The sequence below is a fragment of the Emys orbicularis genome, chromosome 9, assembly GCF_028017835.1.
Source record: "Emys orbicularis isolate rEmyOrb1 chromosome 9, rEmyOrb1.hap1, whole genome shotgun sequence".
In the NCBI taxonomy this organism is placed as follows: domain Eukaryota; kingdom Metazoa; phylum Chordata; order Testudines; family Emydidae; genus Emys; species Emys orbicularis.
Genome location: NC_088691.1, coordinates 104,458,065 through 104,472,731, shown reverse-complemented (window position 1 = coordinate 104,472,731; position 14,667 = coordinate 104,458,065). Strand labels below are relative to the sequence as shown.

The 14,667-nt window shown below is 49.2% G+C and overlaps 1 protein-coding gene across 1 annotated transcript in view; it reads right to left on the bottom strand.

Annotated features, from left to right (window-relative positions):
• The window catches only part of IL1RAP (interleukin 1 receptor accessory protein), a 61,321-nt gene that overhangs the window by 37,285 nt on the left and 9,369 nt on the right, over positions 1-14,667 (bottom strand). The window contains exon 2 of the mRNA XM_065410988.1: positions 1,815-1,882. Coding sequence (XP_065267060.1) covers positions 1,815-1,881 — 67 coding nt within the window. The 5' untranslated portion in view covers position 1,882. The remainder of the gene's footprint in view (positions 1-1,814; positions 1,883-14,667) is intronic.

The window sequence follows — 14,667 nt, the reverse complement described above, 5'->3', positions numbered from 1 at the left end:
ACCTGTTCCCCTCATACCGACTGTGTCTTATGATTCTAACTTCGTACACACATTCCAGCCCAAGACCGTTCCACTGCCGTGCCTGCTACATACTGGTAAATGGCACAGGGGAGATGCTCCCCAGCAAACCTCCACACCACACCCTCACGTGGTCTCTCTATTCGTGCAGCTGCACAACAGAAAAGTAATTGGGGGAGGGGGAAGAGCAGAGCAAACGTGACTACAATCCAGGATACCCTTTCCCTGCGCAGGACGAGCAATGGGTTGATCCAAAGCCCAGGGGGCTCTTTCCATTGACCTGGTATGTGGTGATCTCAGGATGCTCATTTTCCCACAGCTTCTCTGTAAGCTCCCGTCTCACACAGCCCAGTGCCCGTGACACCAGGCAAGAGCATTGGCTGCTCCTTGCAGCATGCTGGGGTTTCCATGGACATCTCATGCAAGCGCAGCCCTGCTTAGCTTATACCTTTTGACAAGGCTACTGCAACTACTGCCCCTGGCCGCCAAAATCCAGTTACACCTCGATGGGACCTCAAACTGCGTCTAACAGGTTTTTAAGCAACGGCTGAGTCGAACAGAAACAAAACACCCAAAAGAGACGTGAGACATGGACGTTGCTGGCTGGTCTCAAAGCGTAACCCCGGCCACTCTAGCTTATAACTTTGGTTTATTACACAAAACTAAACCAATCCAGCAACACCTGCAGAGGCAACAGGCCAGGAGCTACAAACCACGGCACTGCGGGGAACTGGATTTTGCTGACTGGCTTGGGCTTCCCAGATTTGTCACCGCAGCGAGCGGCGGCGTGAAATGCTCCGGTAACGCTTTCTGGAGCACTGCCAGGGAGCAGCACCCTACCCGAAATGGAAGGGGAGATTGTCTACATTGTAGACAGGGCAGTTTTGATTCCACGGGAGAAATGCACGGAAGGGTGAATCCGACCCGCTTTCCCACCCACCGGGGGCTTGGGGCTCTCGGGACCCAGCAGAGCCAGGACAGCACCAATGGGCAAGGGATGGGGTCCCACTTAGGGATTCAGGGGGGGATTATCCAAGCGCAGGCTCGGTAAATGGTGCAACAAGGCCGATGCCCACGAGGGACAGACCGAACTTCCACTGGCCGCCTGGAATGTTCATTCTTTAATGGGTTTTCCCTAATAAAGCTAGAGCTTGTTCCCCCCCACCCCGCCCCTTTCCGTTTTCCTTCTGTAAATCACGACATCTCTCCTTCGCCCCAGATAGGAAGCCTGGGGCCGATACAGATACAATCCCCCTCTTCATGAGCAGCCCAGCTGAATGCGAGCCAGACGGCCCATGAGGATTACAACATATTTCCTGCTAGGAACGTGACTCAATGAGGCTGGCATGCGAACTTGGCCCATTCAAGAAGTTCCATTCTCAGCAGCCAAGACTGAGACGTGAGTCAGACTTCAAGGGCCAGAATCTCATGTTCCGGATCCAAACAGAAAGGAAAGATTCTCAGGTTCAATTCCCGGCCCTGCCTGACTCACTAAGTGACCTCGGGCAAGTCATGCCCACCGCCCCCCATACTGAGTCTCTGTTTTACCAGCTGTAAAATGGGATAATGTTAGTTACCAGAGTGTTTGAAAGAGTTTTGCAAACACAAGCTTCACGATGCCCAGATGGCCATTGCATCCAGGAATATAAAAACAACAACAATTTTAAAGCAATAAATCCATCCCTGCTGAGTTCAAAGGCCCAGAGATGAGTCTGTGCTTCCTGTCCTGAGTTGGAAGAGTGGAACCTAAGACACTGCCTGCCATTTCCTAAAACAAAATCTGACAGCTCACTTACCTGAGCTGCTGCTGAGGGTGGCCATGCACAGCCATAAAGTCACCAGCAGGAGGCAGCACAGCTTCATCCTGTCAATACAAACACACACAAAGACGTTCCAGTTATTTCAAAACTCTTTTCTCACCGACGGGAAGTTTTGTCCTTGGCAGTTTTGTTCTGGCACCTTCCAGCACCTCTGCATTTGATTTTAAGGCTTTTTAAAAAGTTTGCATAGAGACACCATGGGAGCATGAGGCGCCTAAGCCCAAAAGCATAGTTAGAAAGTGGAAGTCGGGTCTCAAGTTCAACCATTTCAGCTCAGTGTAACATTCAGAGGCTGCGTCTACGCACAGATACCATGGGCATCTGCCAACTGCAAGCATACAGCATGGGAAACAAGAGATCTCTTGAGCTTTGGCTCCAAAGCCACAGTGCTGGACCCCTGCAGCCTGCCCGTAGGTGACCAATCACTCGGCAATTGTCACAGTGAGCACCCCGCAGCCTAACCACTGATGCAATATGTTTGCATAAAGCATTAATCTAATGATTCTGAGTAATGAACGCATTTTACAATCTGACCATTGCAAAGTCTGTTTGCTGATCATTTGCAAAGGAGGAAAGGCTACATTTGACAAACAAATTGTTGAATGCAAATAGTTCACCCAGATCTAGTGGGCAGGTCGCCTAGGAATGAGGCTTAGGCTGTGATTGCAACAGCTTTCGGTCAACTCCAGATTTGAACCGGTGACCTATAAATAGTTAAAGGCTCCAGATCCCAGGACCGAACCCCTCAGTCCAGTCACTCCAGGAGATGTTTTAAAATCAGCCCATCTCCACAACTAGGTCTAGAACCTGGGTTTCTTGATCCCCAGTCCTGGGCGCTATCTGGTGCAATTCATTACAGCTTCAGGGCACAGGAATGTGAGCCAACACATACGTCGGACATTTGGCATTCTGCTCTCACAAATCCTCTTGGTCATTGAAAAGCAAAGTTCCCTGCAGCTCCAGGCCTTCCCAGCATGCCGAATAGAAGCTGCAGGTTATGAAAGCTTACATTTAGTAGATGCTCTAATTAGTGGGACTGAAGCCTTCATTCGACATCCCTGGTGCCAGGAGATCGGGAAGGCAGGCAGACAATTGAAGTGGCGAAGGGAAAGCTGATTAGCTGTGTGTGTCAGTGGGGGCGATCTCTAGGAGCACAGAGCCCCAAAGGCAGCAAAAGTTCAGTCACCAGTGGGAGCTGTGTGCGCTTAACAACTCTGCAAACCAGGTCATGGGTTTAAGGCAGGGGTCCCCAACACGGTGCCCGTGGGCACCATGGTGCCCGCCAGGGTGTCTAAGTGCGCCCGCGTACTGGCCGGCGGACGAGCATCCGCCGAAATGCCGCTGAGAAGCAGCATCGTCCAGAGGCGTCACCGCCGAAATGCTGCCGATTCGCCTATTGACGTTGTCGCTTCTCGGTGGACTCTCGTCCACCACCACCGTCCTCCGTGGCTCGTCTGGCACCCGCCAGATGAAAAAGGTTGGGGACCGCTGGTTTAAGGACCCAACTTCCGGCACCTGCATTTGAGATTATTTGTCATGATGCTTCCCCCTGCTGGGCCAGCCTCTCCTAGCAGCAGAGGGAAATAGGCAAGAATCCTGCGCTTCTCTGCCGTCCCAAGCAAAGGGCAGCAGGCAGCTGCCGGGCTGCGAATGCAAAGCTGCCTAGCCAGGATGGTACTGGCAAAGAGCACTGCTCCACTGGCTAATAACGGAGACCAAAGCGATGCAATCGCGCAGCCTTTCGCTGCCTTCTATACAGCGCTTAACGAACAACCGCAGGAGCCTACAGGGACCCTCATCTAAACAATGAGCCCTGATGCAGCCACTTTCATGTGTGTTAAGGTCGGGGCTCCTGGAGGGATGACTCCCCGCCCACCCCTTCTCCCACCAAGCGCCCTCATCTGCCCCAGGAACGCTCCCCTCCTTCTTCCCAGCAAGCTTCCCCAAAGCACCCGCTTCCCACCCTGCTGCTTCTCCCCAAACCTCGCCTGACTTTGGATTAAGTGGAGGGAGGTTGGTGGGCGCCAGTCACACCAGGAAGCGGGCTAGCAAGGAATAAGCAGGATGATGGGGCAAGGAGTGTAAGGTTGTTGCCCCCCTGGGAGAGGGGCCATCTTCCGGGTCTCAGGAGGTGGAGTTGGGAAGGTAGGATCAGATGCATTTTGCCCACAGAAGGAATGAGGAGGGAGATGAGGAAGAAAGGTTATCCATCTCCGGCCCCTCAGAAAAAACAGCAAAGATCCATAGATTGCAAGACCAGAAAGGCCCATTGTGATCATCTAGCTGACCTCCTGTAGAACACAAGCCAGAGAATTTCACCCAGTAATTTCTGCATCTAGCCCATATCTTGGTGGTTGAGCTAGAGCATGTTTATTTTAGAAAAAAACATTCAATCTTCAGTTAAAGACTCCAAGTGATGGAGACTCCACCACATCCCTAAGTAGATTGTCCCAAGAGTTAATTACCCTCACTGTTAAAAAAACATGCATCTTATCTCGAGCCTGAAATTATCTAGCTCCAACTTCCAGCCATTGGATTTTGTTCTGCCTTCATCCGCTAGAGAGCTTTCTACTCTCAGAAGACTCCCCATGTAACACTAAGATCAATCACCTCTTCACCTTCTCTTATTAAACAGACTGAGCTTCTCAAACCTTTCACTATAAGGCAGGTTTGCATTGAATGTGCTTGGCTCCAGAGATACAGAGCACGAAGATCCCACTGATGGTCCCTAGCCAGTCCGGGGAGGCATTGGGAGGACTCATGACAAATGAGGTCCTACTCTCATCTCTCGTTGGCCGTCTCTAAACATGCAGGGAGCCAATTCCTGCTGGAAGGTACCAGGATTGTCCCCAGAGTCTGAGCACTAGAGATCAGTAGAGACCTGACATTTGTGTTTGTTTTTCATGAGCTGTTTTCTTCCTCTGGGAGCCAATTACCAGGCCTCAATAAAAATGAAGAGACCTGGTCTTCTCGTGGCATTTCTGTCATCCAAAGTGAAATGCCATCAGATAGCCTAATCCTGCATTACTGCTGCCCCGTAAATATCTGCCTGAGTCATTCAGAACAGTTCCAGGGCTAAAAAAGAAACACCAGCTCTGCTACCTGCCAGCCTCCCTCACGGGCAATAAAACAACTCTTTATTTGTCTTCTTTTAGGCCGGTCAGACGGAGGAAAGAGAGAGGTCGCAACTGCTCAGTGGGGAAGAGAGAGCTGACAGCACAGAGGGCTGGAGCTGGGAAGGGCGATACATTTAATCAGAAGTGGGGGCAAAGTTCTCGCACCGCCCGGCTGTTGTCAGATCTGACGATGACAAACATCACAGCATCTTGTGTGTTCTTTTGCGTGTGCAGAGTCCACTCTGTGAGCAGCAAAGTCTTCCCTGTTTCCTCATCAAAATAAGTCCACAAATGAGCCCTCTTCCCTACTTTTCATGGAACCCACTCCCTCCCCATTTATGCAAAACAGGACAAAGTCAGCCTTGGTGGAAGCAGGTGCAATCAGTGGCTTTAGGGGAGCTTCTCCTGCTTACCCCAGGGCTGAGTTTGGCCCACTGCCATCAGCTGGGCTGCTACACCCTCGCCCATCGTGACATGAATTCAGCCATAATCTCAATGGGCTCTTTTTTGCATCCTTTAGCTGTGCAGATGAGGACTTGCTCCCCCAAACAATCCCATTAAAGCCAATGGGTCTCTACTCCCAAGAGCAAGGTCATCCCCTAAGGGCTCCACAAACTGGCCCCAATGGTTTTTGTTTTTTTTTTAGTATGAAATCCAGTGTTTCTGCAACTTCCTCCCAGTTGCATTATCCGGAGCAGCGCAACAGTTTGATTAATGTTTGGTTCATTCCAGGCTCTCCGGAGATCTTATCATTGGAGACAGACACAGAGCGTGTCAGATTACAGCAACTTCTCCATTCCTGGACTGGGACTCATCTGCTGCTCTGCCATTGAACAAGCACAGGGTGACGGAGGGGAGCCTTTCTTTGCAGGACACACTCACAATTAAGAGCCGGACCCCTAGGAACAATGGCACAGGCCCCTAATGCCCAGTCTAAGCCGACACTGCTGGAGCTTGCCCCACTAAAGGTAATGGGAGTTCTGCAAATTCGGGAGGATGCTACTCCGCTCTCTGTACACGCATTGTTACCTGGAGTTCTCGTACACCACCCAGAATCGCTCACTGCTTTACAACGTATCCAACACCAGGGCAAAAAATACCATCAGAAGTAACGACAGCTTTTTCTGTCCAAAGCTCCTGCGCCCATTCTAAAGGACAACAACGCTGTATTTTCCACTACACTGCCTCTGTCCTTGAGCCCCTCTAAAGACCTGACAGGTTTTTACTTTTCGCGGCGAAGCCACGTTACTGCACATGGAATGAAAGCTCCCCTCAAAGACTTCCCACTAAGTGCTCCAGCTGAGACGGCGGTTAAAGTTAATGGGACACTTCAGGGGGGGAAATAACAGCCTCCAAGTGGCAGGAGCGGGGTCTGCCCATTGCTTTCTCCCTGCAGTTCTCTCCAGGATCAATCCTGCAAGGCGCTGAGTAGCTCTGAGCACTCTCAGCTCCCACTGCCTTTGCTCTCAGCCCAAGAGGAGGACTGCAGATGTGGGAAAGCTAGCAAGCTGGATTGAGCCGGTGTGCCAAGTTTGGTGAGCAATTGGTTCCATCCCTTTATCGGCTTTCATTTCTCCCCTTTGAATTCGGTCCTTGGGGAAAGCAGCCCTGGAGGAAGACAATGGGCAGCATTGGGATGCACCTATCTCGCTATGGTACTTATCCGCCCCCCGTCACCGTGGGATCTGAGAACCTCATACGTTCATCCTCGTGGCACCCCTGGGAGGTGGAGCAAATGAGGCACAGAAAGACAAGGCACACAGGGAGGTGAGGGCAGAGCAGGGAACTAAACCCGGGTCTCCCACACCCTCGACTATCTGTCCCCACCAGTGCACCTCAAGCCAGGCCAGCAAGGAGCTGACCTCTTGGGGTGAGAGGCTGGTTCAGTCTCTGGCCTCCCTGCTGAGACTGACAACCAGGAGGACAGCTCGCTCTGTCCTGTACTGCCTGGATGTACTTGGAAGGGCTCCAGGGAGGCACTGGGCTGGAGGATCCAGCTAAACGGGTGATAGATGCAGGCTAGGTGCTCTCACGGCTCCACCCTGTGCTCCAATCGTTTGCCCATAGGACAAAACGACCCTTTCTCCCTTGGGTTCTCAGGTCTCCCATAGAAATTGGCTCACTGCAGAGGGACCAGAATTCTGGAGGGGTGCACACAGGGGTGTATGCCCTGTGCTCGCCGGGGCTCCCTGCAATGGGGCAGCAGGGCCAGAGACCCATCACTTCATAGATTCCTTCCCCGATGGATGGCTTCTAGTGCCCGGCACAGCCTCTGCACAGTGCTGTGCGGGAGGAGGAAAGGATTCCTTTCTTCACCTCATCAGAGGAGGTTTCTCGGATCATTCACAGATAACACACCCAGTCAGAGCTCAGCTCCTCTGGAGAACCTGGCCCACACCTTGCACAGGACAAGGGTTGAAGACTGACAAGAAGCAATGGGCTTAAATTACAGCAAGGATGGCCTAGATTGGACACTAGGAAAAAGTTCCTATCTGTCAGGGTGGTTAAGCACTGGAATAAATTGCCGAGGGAGGTTGTGGAATCTCCATTATTGGAGATTTTTAAGAGCAGGTTGGACAAACACCTGTCAGGGATGGCCTAGATAATACTTAGTCCTGCCATGAGTGCAGGGGACTGGACTAGATGACCTCTCGAGGTCCCTTCCAGTCCTACGATTCTATGGCTGGTTGCTTAGTTAGGATTTTTTTATCCTGGCATTCAAGGGATACTAGAAAAAATATAATTAAAGCAAAGAAACTAAGAGAACCAAAGAGGGGGGGGAAGGGACAGTCAACAAAAGCAGCTGCAAAGAAAAAGATAAATGCACTAATGGAAGCTGGGAAAAGGCCCCTCAGCCCTTAAGGACACATTCTTGCTTTTCAATATCTGCAGGAGTAGATCGAACAATGAAGAGAATAACTGTAGCATAAACCATCTGGGCTCCATTTAGCTGGGACTTACTGTGGTTTTTTTCGGACCAGATCACTCTTCCGGAGGCGATTTTGGCATTGAATGACACTGCCGTTTGTTCGAGTTTCTCAGGGTTTCCGCACACATCTCCCAGGAAGCAAACCATTAGTGTGGTGAGTTTGCACGTTCCACGGAGAGCTCTTCCGAGCAGCCTAACGTCACACGGGACTGTGCCGAGAGCATGAGCAATAGCAGGCGCTGTGGGTTTTCAGACCCCAACTTTCCCTCTCTGGGAAGCTGTATGCTCATTAAAGTCTCCCTTTGCAGGAAGCTTTTAAGAATGCAATAGGGGGAATTGCCACAACAATCCAATACTGAATACACTGGCCAGTCCACTACACACAGAGTACCCTAATCTCAGAGGCAGTCATGCCGGCCAACGAGGTAGGCTGAATTCTGCCCTTAGAAAAACACATGCATCTCGCCTGAAGGTCAAATCCACCCCGGCTGTGACTATACTACAGCCAGTGGAGTTACATCCGGCACGAATTAAGCCCAGAATCTGGCCCCGTGTCACCAGTGACATAGAAGAAGCAGCGAGACAGAGTGATCTAGCGACACGTTAAGAATAAAAGGCCCTGATGAAGGCCCAAAACAATTGCCTATCGCCACTGAAAGGATGGTACAGTGCTTAGGGAACTAGTGTAGGATTTGGAAGACATGAGTTCATTTCCCTGCTTTGCCACAGACTTCCTGTGTGACCCCGGGTGAGTCACTTAACCTCTGTGCCTCAGTTTCCCTCTGTACAATGGGGATAATAGCACTGCTACACAGGGCCGATGGGAGGATAAATACTAGAGGTGGCCAGGAATTTTTGTCTCAAAAATTCTTTCATTTTACATTCTATTTTATTTTAAATGTCAAAATCAGAGTGAAACATTTCGATTGCATTGAACATGGGGGAATTTCATTTCATGGGCAAGTTTGAAATTTTTGCTTTTGTTTCAGAACAGAAAAATATTTTGAACTTGTCCTATTTCCCATCAAACGGAAAATCCAGCTCCTGCCTAGCTATAAGAAATACATCACAGATTGTGAGGCACTCAGATTCTATGGAAATAGGACCATAGAAGTACCTAAAATAGGCAGAGAAATTGACTCCCTTTTCCCCACCCAAGAAATTAAAATTCGGATCCCACATATGCCAGCGAGAGTCAGGAATAACTCCACTGATGTCACTGGAGCTACACCGGTAGGAAACCGGCACAAGACAGAGTAGATATAAACCCTCCTCTTAAGCCAATCGCTAACTACTGGGAGTTAGAAAGAAATCTGCCTTGGGCCAGGTAATACCATCGCTGCTTCTGCAGGGGACACTGTGTCAGACACTACTTTCATTTATACCAGGCCTTTCAGCTCTTTCCAGTAGGCCAGTAGCTTTAGTCCTCTGGCTAGTAGGTGCTTGGTAAATGTTTTCCAAACCCTGTATTATATATTCATTATAAACCCTATAAAAATAAGATACACGTTGCATTGGCTCAAGAGGGTCCCATAAGCCTTCCAGAAGTACTCTACTTTGGCCCGGGTGATTGGCAGCAGACAGGAAGGCAAGTTGGAGCTCCGCATTCTTGCATGCTGCCTGCATCAGGGATGTCAGAGCAGAAGGAGGGTTGTTTCTTCTTCTTCCCATAACCTTAAAGCCCTGCAGTTTTGAAAAGTGTTAATCCTTCGCTATGAACCCCGATGTGAATAGCAGGTAGGGAAACAATGTTTTGCTGTTCTTTGGGGAAGGGAACCGATCCTGACACCAGGAGCAGCATTCAAAGTAATCCAACACTTTGGGAGAAATGGGAGGTGGGGGGAGTGAAGAAGGGCACATGTCACAAAACTTGGGGGAGCGGTACATAATGCAGAGGACAGGTCACTGATTCGGAGGGATGTGGATTGCTTAGTAAGCGGGACACAAGCAAAGTGCATGTGTTTTCATGCAGCTAAATGTATACATCTAGGAACAAAGAATACATTCTTTGTCATGCTTGCAGGATGGGGGACTCTATCCAGGGAACTCTGAAAAAGATTTGGAGGTTGTGGTGGATAATCAGCTACATATGAGCTCCCGGTGTGACAGTGGCCAAAATAGTGAATGTGATCCTGGGATGTCTAGGGGACTCGTGAGTAGGAGTAGAGAGGTTATTTTAACTGGAGTACTGTGTCCAGTTCTGGCATCACAACTCAAGAAGGATGTTGATAAATTGGAGAGGGTTTAGAGAAGAGCCCAAAGACTGATTAAAAGATTAGAAAACCTGCCTTACGGTGATAGACTCAGGAACTCAATCAATTTCACTTAAAGAAATGGTTAAGGGATGATTTGATCACAGTCTACAAGTATCTACATAGAATCATAGGGTTGGAAGGGACCCCAGGAGATTATCTAGTCCAACCCCCTGCTCAAAGTAGGACTAATCCCCAGGTGGATTTTTACCCCAGTTCCCTAAATGGCCCCCTTAAGGATTGAACTCACAACCCTCGGTTTAGCAGGCCAATACTCAAACCACTGAGCTATCCCCCCCTCCCGCCCCATACATGGGGAACAAATATTTAATAATGGGCTCTTCAATCTAGCAGAGAACAGTATAAAATGAACCAATGGTTGGAAGTTGAAGCTAAACGAATTCAAATTGCAAATAAGGCGTACATTTTTAATGGTGATAGTAATTAACCATTGAAACCATTTGCCAAGGGTCGTGGTGGATTTTCTATCCCAGATCAATTTCAAGATTGGATGTTTTTCTAAAAGCTCTGCCCTAGGAATTATGTTGGGAACATTCTCCGGACTGTGTTCTACAGGAAGTCAGACTAAATGATCACAACGGTCCCTCCTGGCCTTGGAATCTGTGAAAAAAGGAGGATTCCCAGCTGCATGGGCTTTGACTGGCCCGGGCATACAAACAGAAACAGATCACGCAGGGGATCACAACAGCAACCCACATCTTCAAAGCGACAAGGCAGCACTCCAATGGACAGAGTGCTTGTATCTGGAGCTCGGCTGGTGCGCGGGAGATGTTCGCTGAGGAAAGCTCCTGGCTAGATCCCGTGACTAGTGGTTTACAGCATGAGGAAAATTGCCATGGCTGGGTGATGACATTTAAATCCCACCTGCTGGAGATCTCTGCAATCAGCAGATTTGAAATAGGAAGTGGCTTTTTTCAGACAAAAGGGGACTATCAGCAGGACCAATCTGTGCCCTGTCCAATGGAGGGGAGGGAATGGGAGGAGCCTACTGGGGCGGTGAAGATGTCTGAAAAATGTCACTGTCTAGGCTCCCCTTTCAACAAAACTTTTTTCTCCCCACCAAAAATACCGATTTATCAAAACCAGAACTGTCTGTAGGAAAGAGCTAATTTTGAGGAATTTGCCAACTCAATACAGTTGAAAAAAAAGTGTTTTAGAATTGTCATAACAGAACATTTTGATATTTTTCCAAATGAAAAGTTTTGGTTTTCTGGTTCAAAATGACTTTTCTTTGCAAAATTTCACTTAATATTAAAAACAGAAAAAAAACAGATCAAAATCCATGGACATGGAGGACAGGTCCATCAATGGCTATTAGCCAAGGTGGTCAGGGATGAACCCCATGCTCTGTGTCCCTAAGCCTCTGACTGCCAGATACTGGAACTGGACGACAGGGGATGGATCACTCGATAATTGCCCTGTTCTGTTTGCTCCTTCAGAAGCACCTGGCACCAGCCACTGTCGGATGACAGGACACTGGGCTAGATGGACCATTGATCCGACCCAGTATGGCCATTCTTATGTTCTTATAAATTGAAATGAAACATTTTGGAATTATCAGAACAAAACATTTTGATTGACCTGAACTGAAATTTTTTTCAGTTTGTCAGTTCATGAAAATTTAGCATAAAAATCAATAATTCATTTTTTCTTCCTGATTTGGGAGAGGAATTCTTTTTTAAAATCTCAAACATTCTGGTGGGACAGAAACCTGTCTCCTGCCTACCCCCTACGTTGACACTTCACAAATCTCTCCAATTCTCTGTCCGTCCTTTGACCCAGCAAGTCACTCATCCAGACATCGGCGAAGAAAAGTTCCCCAGTGTCACAATGTCCCATTTCAAGAACCATGAAGTGTCATTTTTTCCCCATCCTCTGCTGTGCAATCACCACCAAACCCCACACATGTTGCTACATCTCCAGCTCCGCAACCAGGCCTACACAGACCGTTTTCAATAGCTCAGGCGTCTTCTCCACTGGGATGGGAGCCAACAGTGGAGCTACACCAGTATCAACCCCTAGCAGACACAGTTTACACTCATGCAGCATGATTTCCATTACTTCAGCACACCCTGATGAAAGCTGCACTGGTATAAACCATCCAGGCATTTGCAGCACCAGCAGCATAGCTGCCTCACTGGCTAAAATCCCTGTGTAGACAAAACCCAAGTGTTTGAGACCTTAGCTGAGAAGCAAGGCTGACTTTTTTTTTTTTTAAACCATGTATCCATCTTTCTTTGGAGTGTGTCTATAATTTCCTTATTTTATAGCAGACACAAGACAGCAATAGCTCTTGTTAAAGCTGCGTCTGTTATAATCCTTTGTTTCACACATTCCTCCTTTTAGGACCGAGCTTTTGCAAACTTGGGGTCTGTTCCAACTCCCACTGAAGATTCCCATTGGCTCGGGTGGGTTTTGGATCGGGCCCTATGTCTCTGCTAGAAGGCAGATTTGATGTCATTTATATATTGATTTTTCTTAAAATCCCTATAGCCATTTGCAATTCAGCCAGAGTGAAAATAAATAGCTAAAGAAGACCCATTCACCTCTTGGGAGCCAATTCAAATCCAGCCTAGGTCAGGGCTGAGAAGCACTGGTGAGGCAGTTGGGACAGTGACATGCTGGTAATATTTTAACAAGGGGTCCCTGCAAAGCAGGGTCCCCCTTAGCCTCTGTTGAAGCCCATGCAAGGGGGCAGGGCCAAGCAAATTGCTGAGGGGCCCAAGTATGGGACAGGGCAATCTTTTCATTCCCCTCCCTCCCGCCATTTAAACAAAACCACCTGCTCATAATCGTAACAAGGGAAAGAGGAGACACCAGTGGGGAAACAAACTCATCGGAGGGTGGGATTTTTGCTGACCAGGTTTATACTTTATTCCTGAAAAAACACACTGAGTGCACTGAGCAATGTTAATGGGAAGCGGTGAGTGAAGGAGAGACCTGATACGTGATGCAATCTAATGCACTAAGGAGGGCCGAATGGTTAGGACGCTGATCTGTGTTCGATTTTCTCCAGCACAGACTTCCTGTGGGACCTTGAGTAAGTCACTTAGCCTCTCGGGGCGCCCGTTCCCCATCTGCAGAATGGGGAATAACAGCACTGTGCTACCTTAGACAGGTGTTGGGAGGTCAAACACCACACAGATTGTGAGGCTCTCAGATACCATGGTGATGGTGGCCAGGTAAGTCTGCTGGATGGATGGATTATGACGGCAAAACAAATCCTCTCTTGAGAAATATTTTTAAGAGCCCTGAAGACAGATGATCACTGGCGGGAGGGGGTGAGGGGTGAGCTCCCTAAATTGGCTGGGAGGATTTTAACAAGGGGGATTCCAGATGGCCCCGAGGTATTCCCAGCACACCACTAAGCATGGGAAACTTGTCCTGGCCGTGCCTGTACTTACCTGCCCAGAGGACACAACTAGGCACCCTTCACCAGCAGTATTAAATGTACCTTGAAACAAAGGGACCCTAAAATACCATGGAAAGCATCTAGGGAGCAGCCTTCTAGGAGAACCTGTGTCTCATGGTATGTTGCACCTACAAGCAGGGAGGGCTGGAACGGAACTCAAAGTAGCCGCGGAATGCTGTGATGATCATCAATATTTATTATTCAGGGAGAATATGATTGATTTCAGGAGGTCAATGAATTTATCCCCCAAGCTGAAGGACAAACAAAAGGTAATGTATGCATTGCTGACATTTCCAGAGGCTGCGAGGCACAGGGACAAGGCAGACAAACCACTTCAGGCTAAAACCTCCACAGTTCCAAGTGTCTTATTTCTGGGGTTTTCAAGTCCCAGCTGCCAGGAAGTGGGTGCTTTATTACTGTAAAATCTGCACCGCCCACAACCAAACCCCGCAGCCTCCTTACTGCTCAGCCACTGCATTCCTTTAGAAAGATCTATGCACACACACAAAAAAGACAGTCGGAATTTCCCCTTTCGCCCCTTGACACTGCTTATCAGCAAATACCCGTTTGGTGCACCCAGTGGATATGGAAAGGGCTCCTTTGAATTTCACTGCCTTATGTTGTTATGGCCCTGAGCTAAGCGGCGGGGCTGAAAAACCACGGCCAGTTGCACAGCATGATTCGCTGGTGCTGAGCTGTATCCATCTCAGTACGGAGCGAGAGAGGAGGAGGACGGCGGCCCTGGAGCGACAGGCTCACCCCCTTTGGCAACCACCACTTAGGACTCTCTGTAACGTAGGGAGCCCGGTAGGGACGGACGCACTCTGTTTGCCACGTGGCAGGAACGCTGCATTCGGTGAGCTAGGAATTCCCAGTCCCTCTGGGTGGATTCCGTCTCCCATCCCATACTCTTACTCTGTCCTGGGTGCTGCACACTCCCACAAAAAGCCAGTCCCTGCCCCAAACACGGACAGTCCCATAGCCTGGCCCAGTCAGCGCTCCCAGCCCAGGTCTGCCTGGCCCTGTCGGCAGCATGTGGTTAATGAATTCCACAGGGACTCAGGCTCCAGCTGACGCGGGAGGAGAGCTGCAGGCTGCT